Source organism: Elephas maximus, chromosome 5, assembly GCF_024166365.1.
Source record: "Elephas maximus indicus isolate mEleMax1 chromosome 5, mEleMax1 primary haplotype, whole genome shotgun sequence".
Taxonomy (NCBI): Eukaryota; Metazoa; Chordata; class Mammalia; order Proboscidea; family Elephantidae; genus Elephas; species Elephas maximus.
The window spans coordinates 163,638,875-163,652,054 of NC_064823.1; the positions used below are offsets into that span (position 1 = coordinate 163,638,875).

The window sequence follows — 13,180 nt, forward strand, 5'->3', positions numbered from 1 at the left end:
CCAAGCACAAGAACTAACTCAAAATGGATCAAAGGCCTAAATATAAAACCTAAAACGATAAAGATCATGGGAGAAAAAATTGGGACAACGTTAGGAGCCCTAATACATGCAATAAATAGTATAGAAAACATTACAAAGAATGTAGAGAACTGGGAGCTCCTAAAAATCAAACACTTATGCTCATCCAAAGACTTCACCAAAAGAGTAAAAAGACTGCCCACAGACTGGGAAAAACTTTTTAGCTATGACATTTCTGATCAGTGCCTGATCTCTAAAATCTACATGACACTGCAAAAACTCAAAAGCAAAAAGACAAATAGCCAAATCAAAAAATGGGCAAAAGATATGAATAGACACTTCACTAAAGAAGACATTCAGGTAGCTAACAGATATATGAGGAAATGTTCACGATCATTAGCCATTAGAGAAATGCAGATCAAAACTACAATGAGATTTTGTCTCACTCCAACAAGGCTGGCATTAATCCAAAAAACACAAAATAGTAAATGTTGGAGAGGCTGCGGAGAGATTGGAACTCTTATACACTGCTGGTGGGAATGTAAAATGGTACAACCACTTTGGAAAGCGATTTGGCGCTTCCTTAAAAAGTTAGAAATAGAACTACCATACGATCCAGCAATCCCACTCCTTGGAATATATCCTAGAGAAATAAGAGCCTTTACACGAACAGATATATGCATACCCATGTTTATTGCAGCACTGTTTACAATAGTAAAAACATGGAAGCAACCAAGGTGCCCATCAACGGATGAATGGATAAATAAATTATGGTATATTCACACAATGGAATACTATGAATTGATAAAGAACAGTGAGGAATCTGTGAAACATTTCATAACATGGAGGAACCTGGAAGGCATTATGCTGAGTGAAATTAGTCCGTTGAGAAAGGACAAATACTGTATCAGACCACTATTATAAGAACTTGAGAAAGAGTTTACACTGAGAAGAAAACATTCTTTTATGGTTATGAGAGGGGGGAGGGAGGCAGGGAGGGTGGGAAGGGGTATTCACTAATTAGATAGTAGATAAGAACTACTTTAGGTAAAGGGAAAGACAGCACACAGTACATAGTAGATAATAGATAGTAGATAAGAACTACCTTAGGTGAAGGGAAAGACAACACGCAATACAGGGGAGGTCAGTACAACTGGACTAAACCAAAAGCAAAGAAGTTTCCTGAATAAACTGAATGCTTTGAAGGCCAGCGTAGCAGGGGCAGGGGTCTGGGGACCATGGTTTCAGGGGACATCTAAGTCAATTGGCATAATAAAATCTGTTAACAAAACATTCTGCATCCCACTTTGAAGAGTGGTGTCTGGGGTCTTAGACGCTAGCAAGCAGCCGTCTAAGATGCATCATTTGGTCTCAACCCACCTGGATCAAAGGAGAACGAAGAACACCAAGGACACAAGGCAATTATAAGCCCAAGAGACACAAAGGGCCACATGAACCAGAGACTACATCATCCTGAGACCAGAAGAACTAGATGGTGCCTGGCTACAACCAATGACCGCCCTGACAGGGAACACAACAGGGAACCCCTGAGGGAGCAGGACAGCAGTGGGATGCAGACCCCAAATTCTCATAAGACCAGACTTAATGGTCTGACTGAGACTAGAAGGATCCCGGTGGTCTTGGCCCCTAGACCTTCTGTTGGCCCAGGACAGGAACCATTCCTGAGGCCAACTCTTCAGACATGGATTGGACTGGACAATGGGTTGGAGAGGGATGCTGGTGAGGAGTGAGCTTGGATCAGGCGGACACTTGAGACTATGTTGGCATCTCCTCCCTGGAGGGGAGATGAGAGGGTGGAGGGGGATAGAAGCTGGAGAAAAGGACATGAAAAGAGAGATTGGAGGGAGAGGGCAGGCTGTCTCATTGGGGGAGAGTACTTGGGAGTGTGTAGCAAGGTATATACTGGTTTTTGTGTGAGAGGCTGACTTGATTTATAAACTTTCGCTTAAAGCACAATAAAAATTATTAAAAAAAAAAGAAAGAAAAGACCAAAATGGATGTCAGAAGAGACTCTGAAACTTGCTCTAGAATATAAAGTAGCTAAAGTAAAAGGAAGAAATGATAAAGTAAAAGGAAGAAATATGAAGTAAAAGAACTGAACAGAAGATTTCAAAGGGCCTCTCAAGGAGACAAAGTAAGGTATTATAATGACATGTGCAAAGAGTTGGAGATAGGAAACCAAAAGGGAAGAACACACTCAGCATTTCTCAAGCTGAAAGAACTGAAGAAAAAGTTCAAGCCTCAAGTTCCAATAGTGAAGGATTCCATGGGGAAAATATGAAATGATGCAGGAAGAATCAAAAGAAGATGGAAGGAATACACAGAGTCATTATACCAAAAAGAATTAGTCAATATTCAACCATTTCAAGAGGTGGCACATGATCAGGAACCGATGGTACTGAAGGAAGAAGTCCAAGCTGCTCTGAAGGCATTGGCGAAAAGCAAGGCTCCAGGAATTGATGGAATATCAATTGAGATGTTTCGACAAACAGATGCAGCGTTGGAGGTGCTCACTTGTCTATGCCAAGAAATATGGAAGACAGCTTCCTGGCCAACTGACTGGAAGAGGTCCATATTTATGCCCATTCCCAAGAAAGGTGATCCAACCGAATGTGGAACTTATAGAACAATATCATTAATATCACACGCAAGCAAAATTTTGCTGAAGATCATTCAAAAACAGCTGCAGCAGTATGTCGACAGGGAAATGCCAGAAATTCAGGCAGGTTTCAGAAGAGGACGTGGAACCGGGGATATCATTGCTGATGTCAGATGGATCCTGGCCGAAAGCAGAGAATACCAGAAGGATGTTTACCTGTGTTTTATGGACTATGCGAAGGCATTCGACTGTGTGGATCATAACAAATTATGGATATCATTGCGAAGAACAGGAATTCCAGAACACTTAATTGTGCTCATAAGGAACCTTTACATAGATCAAGGGGCAGTCCTTTGGACAGAACAAGGGGACACTGAGTGGTTTAAAGTCAGGAAAGGTGTGTGTCAGGGTTGTATCCTTTCACCATACCTATTCAATCTGTATGCTGAGCAAAGAATGCAAGAAGCTGGACCATGTGAAGAACATGGCTTCAGGATTTGAGGAGGACTCATTTAACAACCTGAGATACACAGATAATACATTCTTGCTTGCTGAAAGTGAAGAGGACTTGAAGCACTTACTAATGAAGATCAAAGACCACAGCCTTCAGTATGGATTACACCTCAACTATAAAGAAAACAAAAATCCTCACAACTGGACCAATGAGCAACATCATGATAAACGGAGAAAGGATTGAAGTTGTCAAGGATTTCATTTTCCTTCGATCCACAATCAACACCCATGGAAACGGCAGTCAAGAAATCAAAATATGTGTTGCAAAGGACATTTTTAAAGTGTTGAAAAGCAAAGATGCTGCCTTGAAGACTAAGGTGTGCCTGACCCAAGCCATGGTGTTCTCAGTGGCATCCCATGCACGCGAAAGCTGGACAATGAATAAGGAAGAACAAAGAAAAATTGACGCCTTTGAATTGTGGTGTTGGCGAAGAATATTGAATATACCGTGGACTGCCAAAAGAATGAACAAATCTGTCTTGGAAGAAGTGTGGCCAGAATGCTCCTTAGAAGCAAGGATGGCGAGACTGCGTCTTTCATACTTTGGACATGTTGTCAGGAGGGACCAGTCCCTGGAGAAGGACATCATGCTTGGCAGAGTACAGGGTCAGCGGAAAAGAGGAAGACCCTCAACGAGGTGGATTGACACAGTGGCTGCAACAATGGACTCAAGCATAACAACGATTGTAAGGACGGCGCAAGACCGGGCAGCGTTTCATTGTGTGGTACATAGGGGTGCTATGAGTTGGAACTGACTCGATGGCACCTAACAACAGCAACAACAGCTGCGTTTTCAAATAAATTTTATCGGAGGACGCCAGCCCCATCTGTAATATCTGTGGCTGCTCTCCTGAGTCAGAAGCCACGCAGCTGAAAATATTTACCCTTTAGCCCTTGTGGAGGAAGTTTGCCGACCCCTGCTCCTGAGCACACCCTCCATCCCTGCCTTGGTTTCCTTGTCTTTAAAGTGGAGGTGATGGTCCATGAGCTCAATAACACAAAGAACCAGTTGCCACTCAGTCGACTGCAGCCCCTGGTGACCCCACGTGTCTCAAGGTGGAACGGGGCTCCATAGGGTTTGCAATGGCGGTCATCTTTTGAGGCTGCACTGGGTAGATCTGAATTGACAACCTTCATCCAAGCCAAAAAACCAAACTCATTGCGGTCGAGTCGATTCTGACTCATAGCTACCATATAGGACAGAGTAGAACTGCCCCACAGGGTTTTCAAGGAGGGGCTGGTGAATTCAAACTGCTGACCTTTTGGTTACCAGCCGAGCTCTTATCCACTGCTCGAAAGTGGGGAGCGGTCCACGTGGGGCCAATCACTTTGAATCACCAAGCGTCCTCTCCCTTGTTCTGGCAAGAGGAAACTGCCTCGCAAACCATCACCAACGCACCTGCTGTAAATTTTCATTTCGACAGCTGCAACCAGATTCAAATTCCTCCAAGTTGGACTCCCAGGCCAGAGGGGAAATTCCCAGCACAGGCACGGGGCAGATCTAGCACAGGCCTTGCCCACCGCGTGCAGGCCGGTAACCTGGGCGTCACATGGCACCTCCCGCAGCCCTCATGGAGAAGCACACACACAACATTGGACACAGCAAGAAGCAAGCTCAGGGGACCTCGGGCTCAGCCGGTGGGCACAGACTGGTCAGGCAGGCTGGCCCCGTCCCTGCTTAGATTCAACCTTCCCTGGGGGCTCTCCCAGCCTCTGTTTCCCTATCTGAAATACCAGGATAATAACACCCCTCCTCAGAGGCTGTGGTAAGAATTCCCACTGCTGCACAGATGCAGTGCCTGGCCCCCTCTGGCCTTCTAGAACCTGCCAGTGGAAGTAATGGGGGGCTGTCACCACCTGGTGTAGGTCTGCCTGATCACCCAGAGGGAGGAATCAATGTGGAGGTGGAAGGACCAGGGTGTGTGTGTCCAAATGTCTCCCATCCAGCTGCCATCGCCCCCATGGGGACAACTGCCTCCCAGGGCCAGCCAGGATGGGGGGCAATGGAGTGTCCTCTTATGCCCAGAAAGCCCTGTGTGGGGGTGATGTGGGCCCAGGTCCTCCACCCATGGTGGCCACTCGCCTCCTGATTGACAGGTGGCCACATTGCTTTGCTGGTTGCAGGGCAGGGCAGGGGACACAGCACCTCAGCTTCCCAGCTGCCCGTGGGAGGGCCCATCTCTGTGGTCAGGCACCTGTCCACCCACTCACCGTGGGGTGGATCTTGATGATGGCGATGTCCAACTTCTTGTCGACGTCCCTGATGGTGGCCTCGTAGACATCCCCATTTTGCAGCTGTACCTTGAGCTGCCACTGGCCAGAGACGGCGTTGGTTTTGGACACCACATGGGCATTGGTGACGATCATGCCGGCCTCAGACACGATGAAGCCCGAGCCACTGGACATGGGCACGTTGCGGCCAAACAGAGGGTGTCTGCAGGCAAGACAGACGGGCGCTGAAGACGAGTCGTGTTGGGACGTGGGCGGGTAGCCTGTCGTGGGCTGGCCAGCGAGGAGCATGTGAAAGAGCGTGAATGGGGCTCAAACCCCAGCTGCTCTACCACGCTGCAGCTGGGACCTTGGCCGAGCCACCGAGCCCGGGACCTACTCACACTGTCAAGGGGACGTCTGACCTGCAAGCACAGCAGTGCAGACACAGAGGTGTCCCTGCCATGACCACAGAGCTCTGGAGTCAGACAGGTCGCCATCCTGCTCCAGGCCCCTGCCTCCTGCCCCCTCATTATTGCATGGCCTCAGGCAGGTCTCTGAGCCGCCCTGAGCCTCAGTTTCCCCATCTAGGAAATGGGCCAGCACTACCTGCCTCATATGGCACCTGTGAGGTAAAGCACCTGGTGACAGTGACCACTCAGTCCTGCAGACCCACAGCCCCACCAGGCAGCACAGCAGGCATCTCACACTGGGCAGCCCTCCAGAGGCACAGGGGAGGAGCCTGAACATGCAGGGCAGGGCAGTTGCTCAGAGACTGGGTGACCTGGCCAGCTCTACCTCTGTGGAACTAGGACTCAGTGGTCAGCGAGGCCGGCGTGAGGCCAGATGTCAGGGTCCTCCACAGAGGGGGAGGAGCAGACAGAGGGTCAAGCTCTGGATACAGCCCAGGACCTTTTCCCGGGGGATGTCCCTGGGACCCACACGGGTCTGACGTTGCTCAGCACAGACAGGAGCAAGAAAAAGGGGGCCATATCATGCAAGGAGAAACACCCCCACAGGGTGGACTTTTCTCCCATGTCAAGGGGAGGGGCAGCCCCTGGGTGCACGGCCGCCTCTGGGCCCACAGGGACCCGTGATAACAGCAACACTACCGAGCCAGGGATGAGGCGTTTAATGCACACGCCACCCTACAAGGCAGCCAGATTCAGGTCTCCACTCACAGCTGGGGGAACCGAGGCCCAGAGACACTGGCCTGGGCTGGGCAGGCTGGCCTGGGGCAGAGCAGGGTTGGGCCCAGACAGCCGGGGTGCCAGGCCACGTGGCCACACCGCACACTGTGGCCACAGCGACTGTCTGCCCCTGTCCAAGCCAGCTCCATGTGCCCCACGGTGGGGCTGCCCCATTTGCCCCCAGAAGCCCCCAGGGCCTGCCTCCGCCTGCAGGTACAGGATTCAGCTAGTGTCTGCAGAGAGGCCTTGCGTGGGGCAGGCAGGGCCTAGGCAGCTAGTGGCCTTCTCACTTCGGGTCAGGGGTCAGGGGTCAGGGGTCAGAGCCGGGAGACTCCTCCTGCACTTGTTGACATCCCATCTCTGTCTGGGATCCTGCCCGCCCGCTCGGAGCCTGGTCCCTGAGGCACGCAGGCAGTCTCTGGCCGGTTCGGGGCCGGGGCCTCTGGAAAGGCATCGCCCCCTGGGACCCAGGCCACGAGGGGCCAGGACGCGTCACCACGTTTGGCTGCAATTTCCTTAACGACAAATCTCGGGGTCTGGGCCCGCGGAGAGGATGCAGGGGAGGTTAACATGTTGCAGAGAGACAGGCTTGCTCTGGAGTCAGACGGACCCAAGGATCAAACCTCAACTGTGCGCCTAACGGCTGTGAGCCTCAGCAAACTTTCCGGGGCTCAGTTTCCCCATCTAGAAAATGGGAATAACAAAACCTACTTTTGGGGGTTTGTGAGGAGGTTAACGAAAGGGAAGGGCAAGGGGCAACCATGGGCTGCTGGGTGACGGTGAGGGCGGGGGTGGGTGCCTCTGATCCCGGCCCCCACCAGCTGCAAGTCCTTGACAAGCCTCGCCATGAGTCCCCAGGGTGCCGGCTCTCCCTGCCTGCATGAGGCGGGTGCACGGCTGGTGCAGCCATGCTGAGACCTTGCCAAGCCCTGACCCCGCACGGAGCACACAGGGGTCCCCAAGGACACGCTCATTCATTCGTTCACTCCTTCACCTTCCAGGGAGCATCTTCAAACAGAAAATCTCACACACCCCTGCCCTTCAGGAGGGGGGATGGGGAGGGGCCCAAAATGCCAAGTAAAGAGGGCTCTAATGGGACAAGCTTGGGCCCAAGGGGGAGGAACAGAGCCCCTGCTGGGCCAGGAATCAGGCAGGAGCCAGCTCTGCCCCCAGTCCTGGGGGTTCCCCACCACCACCTGGCCTCTGTGCCCCCATGTTCTCAGCTGTCATAGTGGCAGTGGGCACCTCCATCCTGGGAGGCAGGGTGGCCTTGGGGACACCCTGGAGTCATCACCAGAGCCTCAGAGAGACAGTTGGCTCCCTGCAATCCCCATGGAGGGGGACCACTAGGACACCTGGAACCTCACCTGCTGGGGCTGCTGGCTGTCTTCCAGCCCAGGCCAGCAATCAGAACAATGGGAGAAGGGCCCTGGCACAGTTTCTTTTGTTTTAAGTGCACGTTGATTCAGGAAGGGGCCCCAGGATTCAGCGCAGGACATCGGACACTTTGGCCAGTTTGGGGCAGAACTCAGGGCTTTTGAGGACCAGCTGACAGCCCTGTGAGGTTAGGGAGCGGGTGACGGGGTACCTGACGCCCTGCCAGGAGGAGGATATGAGGCAGCTATGGGCTTCAAGGAGACTTGCTAGGGGCTGAGACCACCCACCCGGCTTCCTCCAGGAGGGCTTGATGTTCTTCGTCCCTACTGATTCATTCCTCCGCTCACTCACTCATTCTCTCACTCATTTGCTCATTCATTCACTCATTCATTCATCCACTAACTCACATGCTCATTTATACATTCACTTATTCATTCATTCACTCTCTCACTCATTCGCTGTCTCAGTCACTGAACAACCACTCTGGGGCAGACCCTGGGCTCTGGGGGTTCGAGGATGACAGGATTCAGTCCCTGCTTGGAAGAGGTCAGCTCTCTAATCCTGTGCCCCAGCACCCCTCTGTCCCATGCCCCAGCATCCCTCTGTCCCGTGCCACAGCACCCCCTGTCCCGTGCCCCAGCACCCCTCTGTCCCATGCCCCCAACAGCCCTCTGTCCCATGCCCCAACACCCCTCTGTCCTGTGCCCCAGCACCCTCTATCCTGTGCCCCAACACCCCTCTATCCTGTGCCCCAGCACCCCTCTATCCTCTGCCCTGGATCACCCTTGTCTGAAGAGGGCTGGCTCTCCCCCTCAGCACTATGCCCTTACTTCATAACTGAGTCATTTATATATCTATATGCTGTAAATCCCAACTTCTATGATGTTAAGGAAGCAGGATTAGAAGCAGTCATGTTAATGAGGCAGGACTCCATCGACAGGGTTAGGTTGTATCTTGAGTCAATCTCTTTTGAGATATAAAAGAGAGAAGTGATCAGAGAGACATGGGGACCTCATACCACCAAGAAAGAAGAGCTGGGGGCAAAGCACATCCTTTGGACCCGGGGTCCCTGTGCTGAGAAGCTCCTAGACCAGGGGAAGATTGATGACAAGGGCCTTCCTCCAGAGCCAGTAGAGACAGAAAGCCTCTCCCTGGAGCTGGTGCCCCGAATTTGGACTTCTAGCTTCCTGGGGAATAAACTTCTGTTTGTTAAAGTCACCCACTTGCAGTATTTCTGTTATAGCAGCACTAGACAGCTAAGACACCGGCCTGATCTCACACCCGCTTTCAACCCTAGGCTGCTGGAAAAGATCTACGTTGGGTCCTGATGACGGTAGGGATGCTGGGAACACAGGGACACCACAGCGGGTGAGCAGGGGGTCTGATGCTGGGAACACAGGGATGCACAGGGGGCAAGCGGGGGGCCTGACACTGGGAACACAGGGATGCAACAGGGGGTGAGCGGGGGGCCGGACGCACCTCAGGAAGACATCGATATGGACCACGGCTGGAGCGATCTTCTCCACCACGTCAGCAATGAAGTTGAACTTGTACCTTGGGCTGGTCAGCTGGTGGAGATCTGCGCTGGCAGGAAGAACCAGGTGTGTTGATGAGGCGCAGGCCCCGCCACTCCCCAGGGACCCCCTGCCCCAGGTGCAGGTGGAGGAGGCTCACCACAGATCCTCACCAGGCGCAGAGCCAGCCTCGGCCTGCACTGACCACTCCATGGGGACCCCTCACACGCAGAAGTGCAGTAGCGCCCCGACGTGGGGAAAGATGGCTCATTTGCCCCGAGAACAGTGAGCAAAGCGGGGTTCTGCCAGGCCAGCCAGGAGGCTCAGAGAGATTAGGACACCTGCCTGGGGCCACACAGCAGGGCTGGCAAAGGGCTGGACCCCAGGTGCTTGCCTCTACCCCTGTCTATCAGTTTGTCATCCTGTAGCGTTGCTGTGATGTTGGAAGCCGTGCCTTCGGTATTTCAAATACCAGCAGGGTCGCCCACGGTGGATGAGTCTCGGTGGACACTAAGAGGGGCTAGGAAGAACGGCCTGGTGATCTGCTTTCAGAATCAACAGTGAAACCCTCTGGATCACAACAGGACATTGATGTGGTGCTGGAAGAGGAGCTCCCTGGGGTGGAAGGCACTCAACACACACAGCGGCTGCAACAACGCACTTGAGCGGACCAAAGGTCGTGAAGATGGTGCAGGACAGAGCCGCACTTCGTTCTGTTGTACGTGGGGCCACCATGAACTGGAGCTGACTCAGCACCAACTAACAACAACAACAGCAGCAGCAATGCTCAGACCTGAGAGAACTGGCCCCTCTCTGCAGGCTCGGCGGGGGTCTAGCCCCAGGGCTTGTGCAGACTGGACAAGGGTGCAGTGGGTGCCCAGGTCGTCCCTTCCCAGCTGCCTCTGCCTGAGCACGGTATGGCCCCCTAGCCCTGCTGGCCGCTGACTTCTGGGTAGCCAGGGCCCACATGTGCGTCTGACTTGGCTGCACCCCAGCAGGCCTTGCCAGGAGGTTCAAACTTCCCCGGAACCTTCTCGGCTCAGACTTCTGCTCTGTCCATCAGCAGCGGGGCAGCCAGCACCGCAGGCCTAGAGCACATGAGTGGCAGGAGGCCACTCTCCTTGGGCCCCCGGCACTGGCGTGTACAGAGGCCTTCCAGGTCCTGGATAGGCTGATGCTATCTGGAACTCACACTGCCTGATGTGGCTTGTAAGTGGCTCCCGCCTCTAGTAAGCACTGAGCCAGGAGTCACTCCAGCCTGGGCTCTCCTGGGCACCACCACCTTCCAGCTGTGTGGCTTCAGGCAAATCACTCACCCTCTCTGGGCCTTGACTCCTTGTCTGAAAATGGGGTCATGGGAACTGAGTGCAAACATGACTTGCAAACCATGAAGCTCCCTGCCCAGTAGGGCGCCCCACCGCCACCCTGATGAGGGGTTTCTCCTGACCATTGGGATGTGATCCTCAACATTTTTGTCCAAGGAACACGGGTGACTTGAGCAGCCAGGGTGGGGTAATTGCCTCCTTTCTCGAAAAACACACTTTACGTTTTAGAGCAGATTCTAATCCACGGTGGAATCTCTGGGTGGTTCAAGTGCTTGGGTGCTCACCGAAAGGTTGGAGGTTCAAGTCCACCCAGAGATGACTCGAAAGAAAGGCCTGATGGTCTCCTTCCAACAACTCAGCCTCTGAGAACTCGAGGGAGCACAGTTCCTATGTGACACACACGGGGCCACAGTGAGGCGTGAGCCGGGGTCGACTTGGTGGCAGCTGGTACTGGTAACCAAAAGCCAGGCCCTAGAGGACAGGGGTCGACTTGGTGGCAGCTGGTACTGGTAACCAAAAGCCAGGCCCTAGAGGACAGAGGAGAACTGCCCCGCGAGGCCCCCAAGGCCGGAATCTCACGGGGGCAGACGGCTGCATCTTTCTTCCGCGGAGTGGCCCGTGGGCTTGCATCACCAAGCTTCCAGTTAAGCAGCCGAGTGCTTTAACCACTGCTCCACCAGGGCTCCTGGTAGGTTTACCGCAAAATTGTGCAGACAGCACTGAGTTCCCACAGGCCCTCCTTCCCCTCACACACTGCCCCCCTATTAGTAACCTCCCGTATTCCTGCCTGAGTCAGAATCGACCTGACGGCCCTGGATTTGGTCTTTGGCTGGTTTGTATTCCTGCAATACATTAATTACAACGAAGAGACCAATGTTGACACATTGTTATAAGCTAATCCATAGTTTACATTAGGGAAGTGCCTTCCTTTAAAGCCGTGGAAACTAGGCTGGGAAGAAGACTCCTCTTGCCCAAGACACAGAGTGAATTAGAGGAGACACCAGAGTTTGGGCGCAGGCTGCCAAATTCCCTTCCTGAGATGCCCCTCCCTCTGTCCTGGGGCTCCCAAAGCCCTGCCTATCTGTTAAGCCTGAGCTGGGACACCGGGGCACAGAGAAGAAGCCGCCCCACCGGGTCCTGTGGTGTCTGCTCTTCACCAGCCTCCGAGCACCGGCCGCGAGGGCCCAGCCCGCTGCGGTCAGCCTGAATCAAAGGCTGCCTGTCCTGGGGTGGCCAGAGCCTGGCTGGAGACGGAGCCCCTGCAGACCACTACAAGGCTCCTGCTGATCAAACCACCCTGGTGTGCTGCTGCCTGGGCACTGTGCCCAGAGCCGCCTCCCAGGGACAACCTCTGTACTCCCAGTGGGTCTGAGGCGTGGGGCCCACCTTAACACCTGCTCAAGGCCGAGCCGCTCTGAGGGCTGGGCCCCACCAGCCTAGCGCACGGTGGTGCTTGGAGGGTCAGAGGCTGAGGCTGGGCGAGTAACGCCCCCGCAGTGCACAGCCAACCAGAGGCAAGGGCTCCACCCAGGTGTGTCTGCCCCATCTGCAGCCCCGGAAACTTGGGGCCGTTTCCCACCCACCCCTGCAGAGGGAGGAGGCCAGCCACAGCACCTGCTGTCCCCATGGAGGCCCTGCTCTACAGTAAGATGCTCCCCAGCTAGACCCGGGGGACCTGGGAGGAGCCCTTCTCCATCACGAGGGGTTTGGCGAGACCCGGGGCGGATTTATCTGCACCCAGAGCAGAAGCTGCGTCCCCCTCCACCTGGGTGTTCAGTGTTCACTGAAGTTTGAACTGACAGCCTGGAGCGCATTCCTCTCAAATGCGGTCTCTTCAGGAGTCACTGAAAATATGTGACATTAAATTTTATATGTCATTAAAAAAAAAAAAAAAAACCCTCTGTGAAATAGCCGTAAGGAAAAGGCAGGCAGGAAACGATGATTACCTGGTGGTTATCCTTGGGGTAGGGGTAGGCTTGTGGCTCATTTCATCTGCCTTCACGGATGTTACCAATTTTTCACCATAGGCAAATTACATACAGAATAGAGATGAAAATAAAAAGGGGGTGCAAGGCCTGAAATGGGGGACAGCTAAAGGCGGGGCTGGTCTCCCGGCCCCCCTCTGGTGGCTGGGCAGGGCTCTCGTGGAGGCCAGGAGCCAGAACTCCAACAGAGAAGCTCACACTGGTTCCCCTCACACCCCAGCCCCGCGCTCCTTCTGGACAGAGGGGCTTCTGGTTCACCCTACGCCCCCGGCAATAACCAGTTGGGACAAAGCCCATGTAGCCTCAGAAAACGGTTGCTGAATGAGTGAATGCATGAATGAGTGAGTGACTGGCTGGGAGTGAGTGAGTGACTGGCTGACTGAATGAGTGAGTGAGTGACTGGATGGGAATGAGTGAGTGAGTGACTGGC

The 13,180-nt window shown here is 53.5% G+C and overlaps 1 protein-coding gene across 2 annotated transcripts in view; it reads right to left on the reverse strand.

Moving 5' to 3' along the window:
* Window positions 1-13,180, reverse strand: part of HTRA3 (HtrA serine peptidase 3) — a 72,060-nt gene that overhangs the window by 45,633 nt on the left and 13,247 nt on the right. For both annotated transcript variants that reach the window (XM_049886696.1, XM_049886697.1), the window contains exons 2-3: window positions 9,406-9,505; window positions 5,363-5,585 (exon numbers count right to left, since the gene is read on the reverse strand). In XM_049886696.1, coding sequence (XP_049742653.1) covers window positions 5,363-5,585; window positions 9,406-9,505 — 323 coding nt within the window. The remainder of the gene's footprint in view (window positions 1-5,362; window positions 5,586-9,405; window positions 9,506-13,180) is intronic.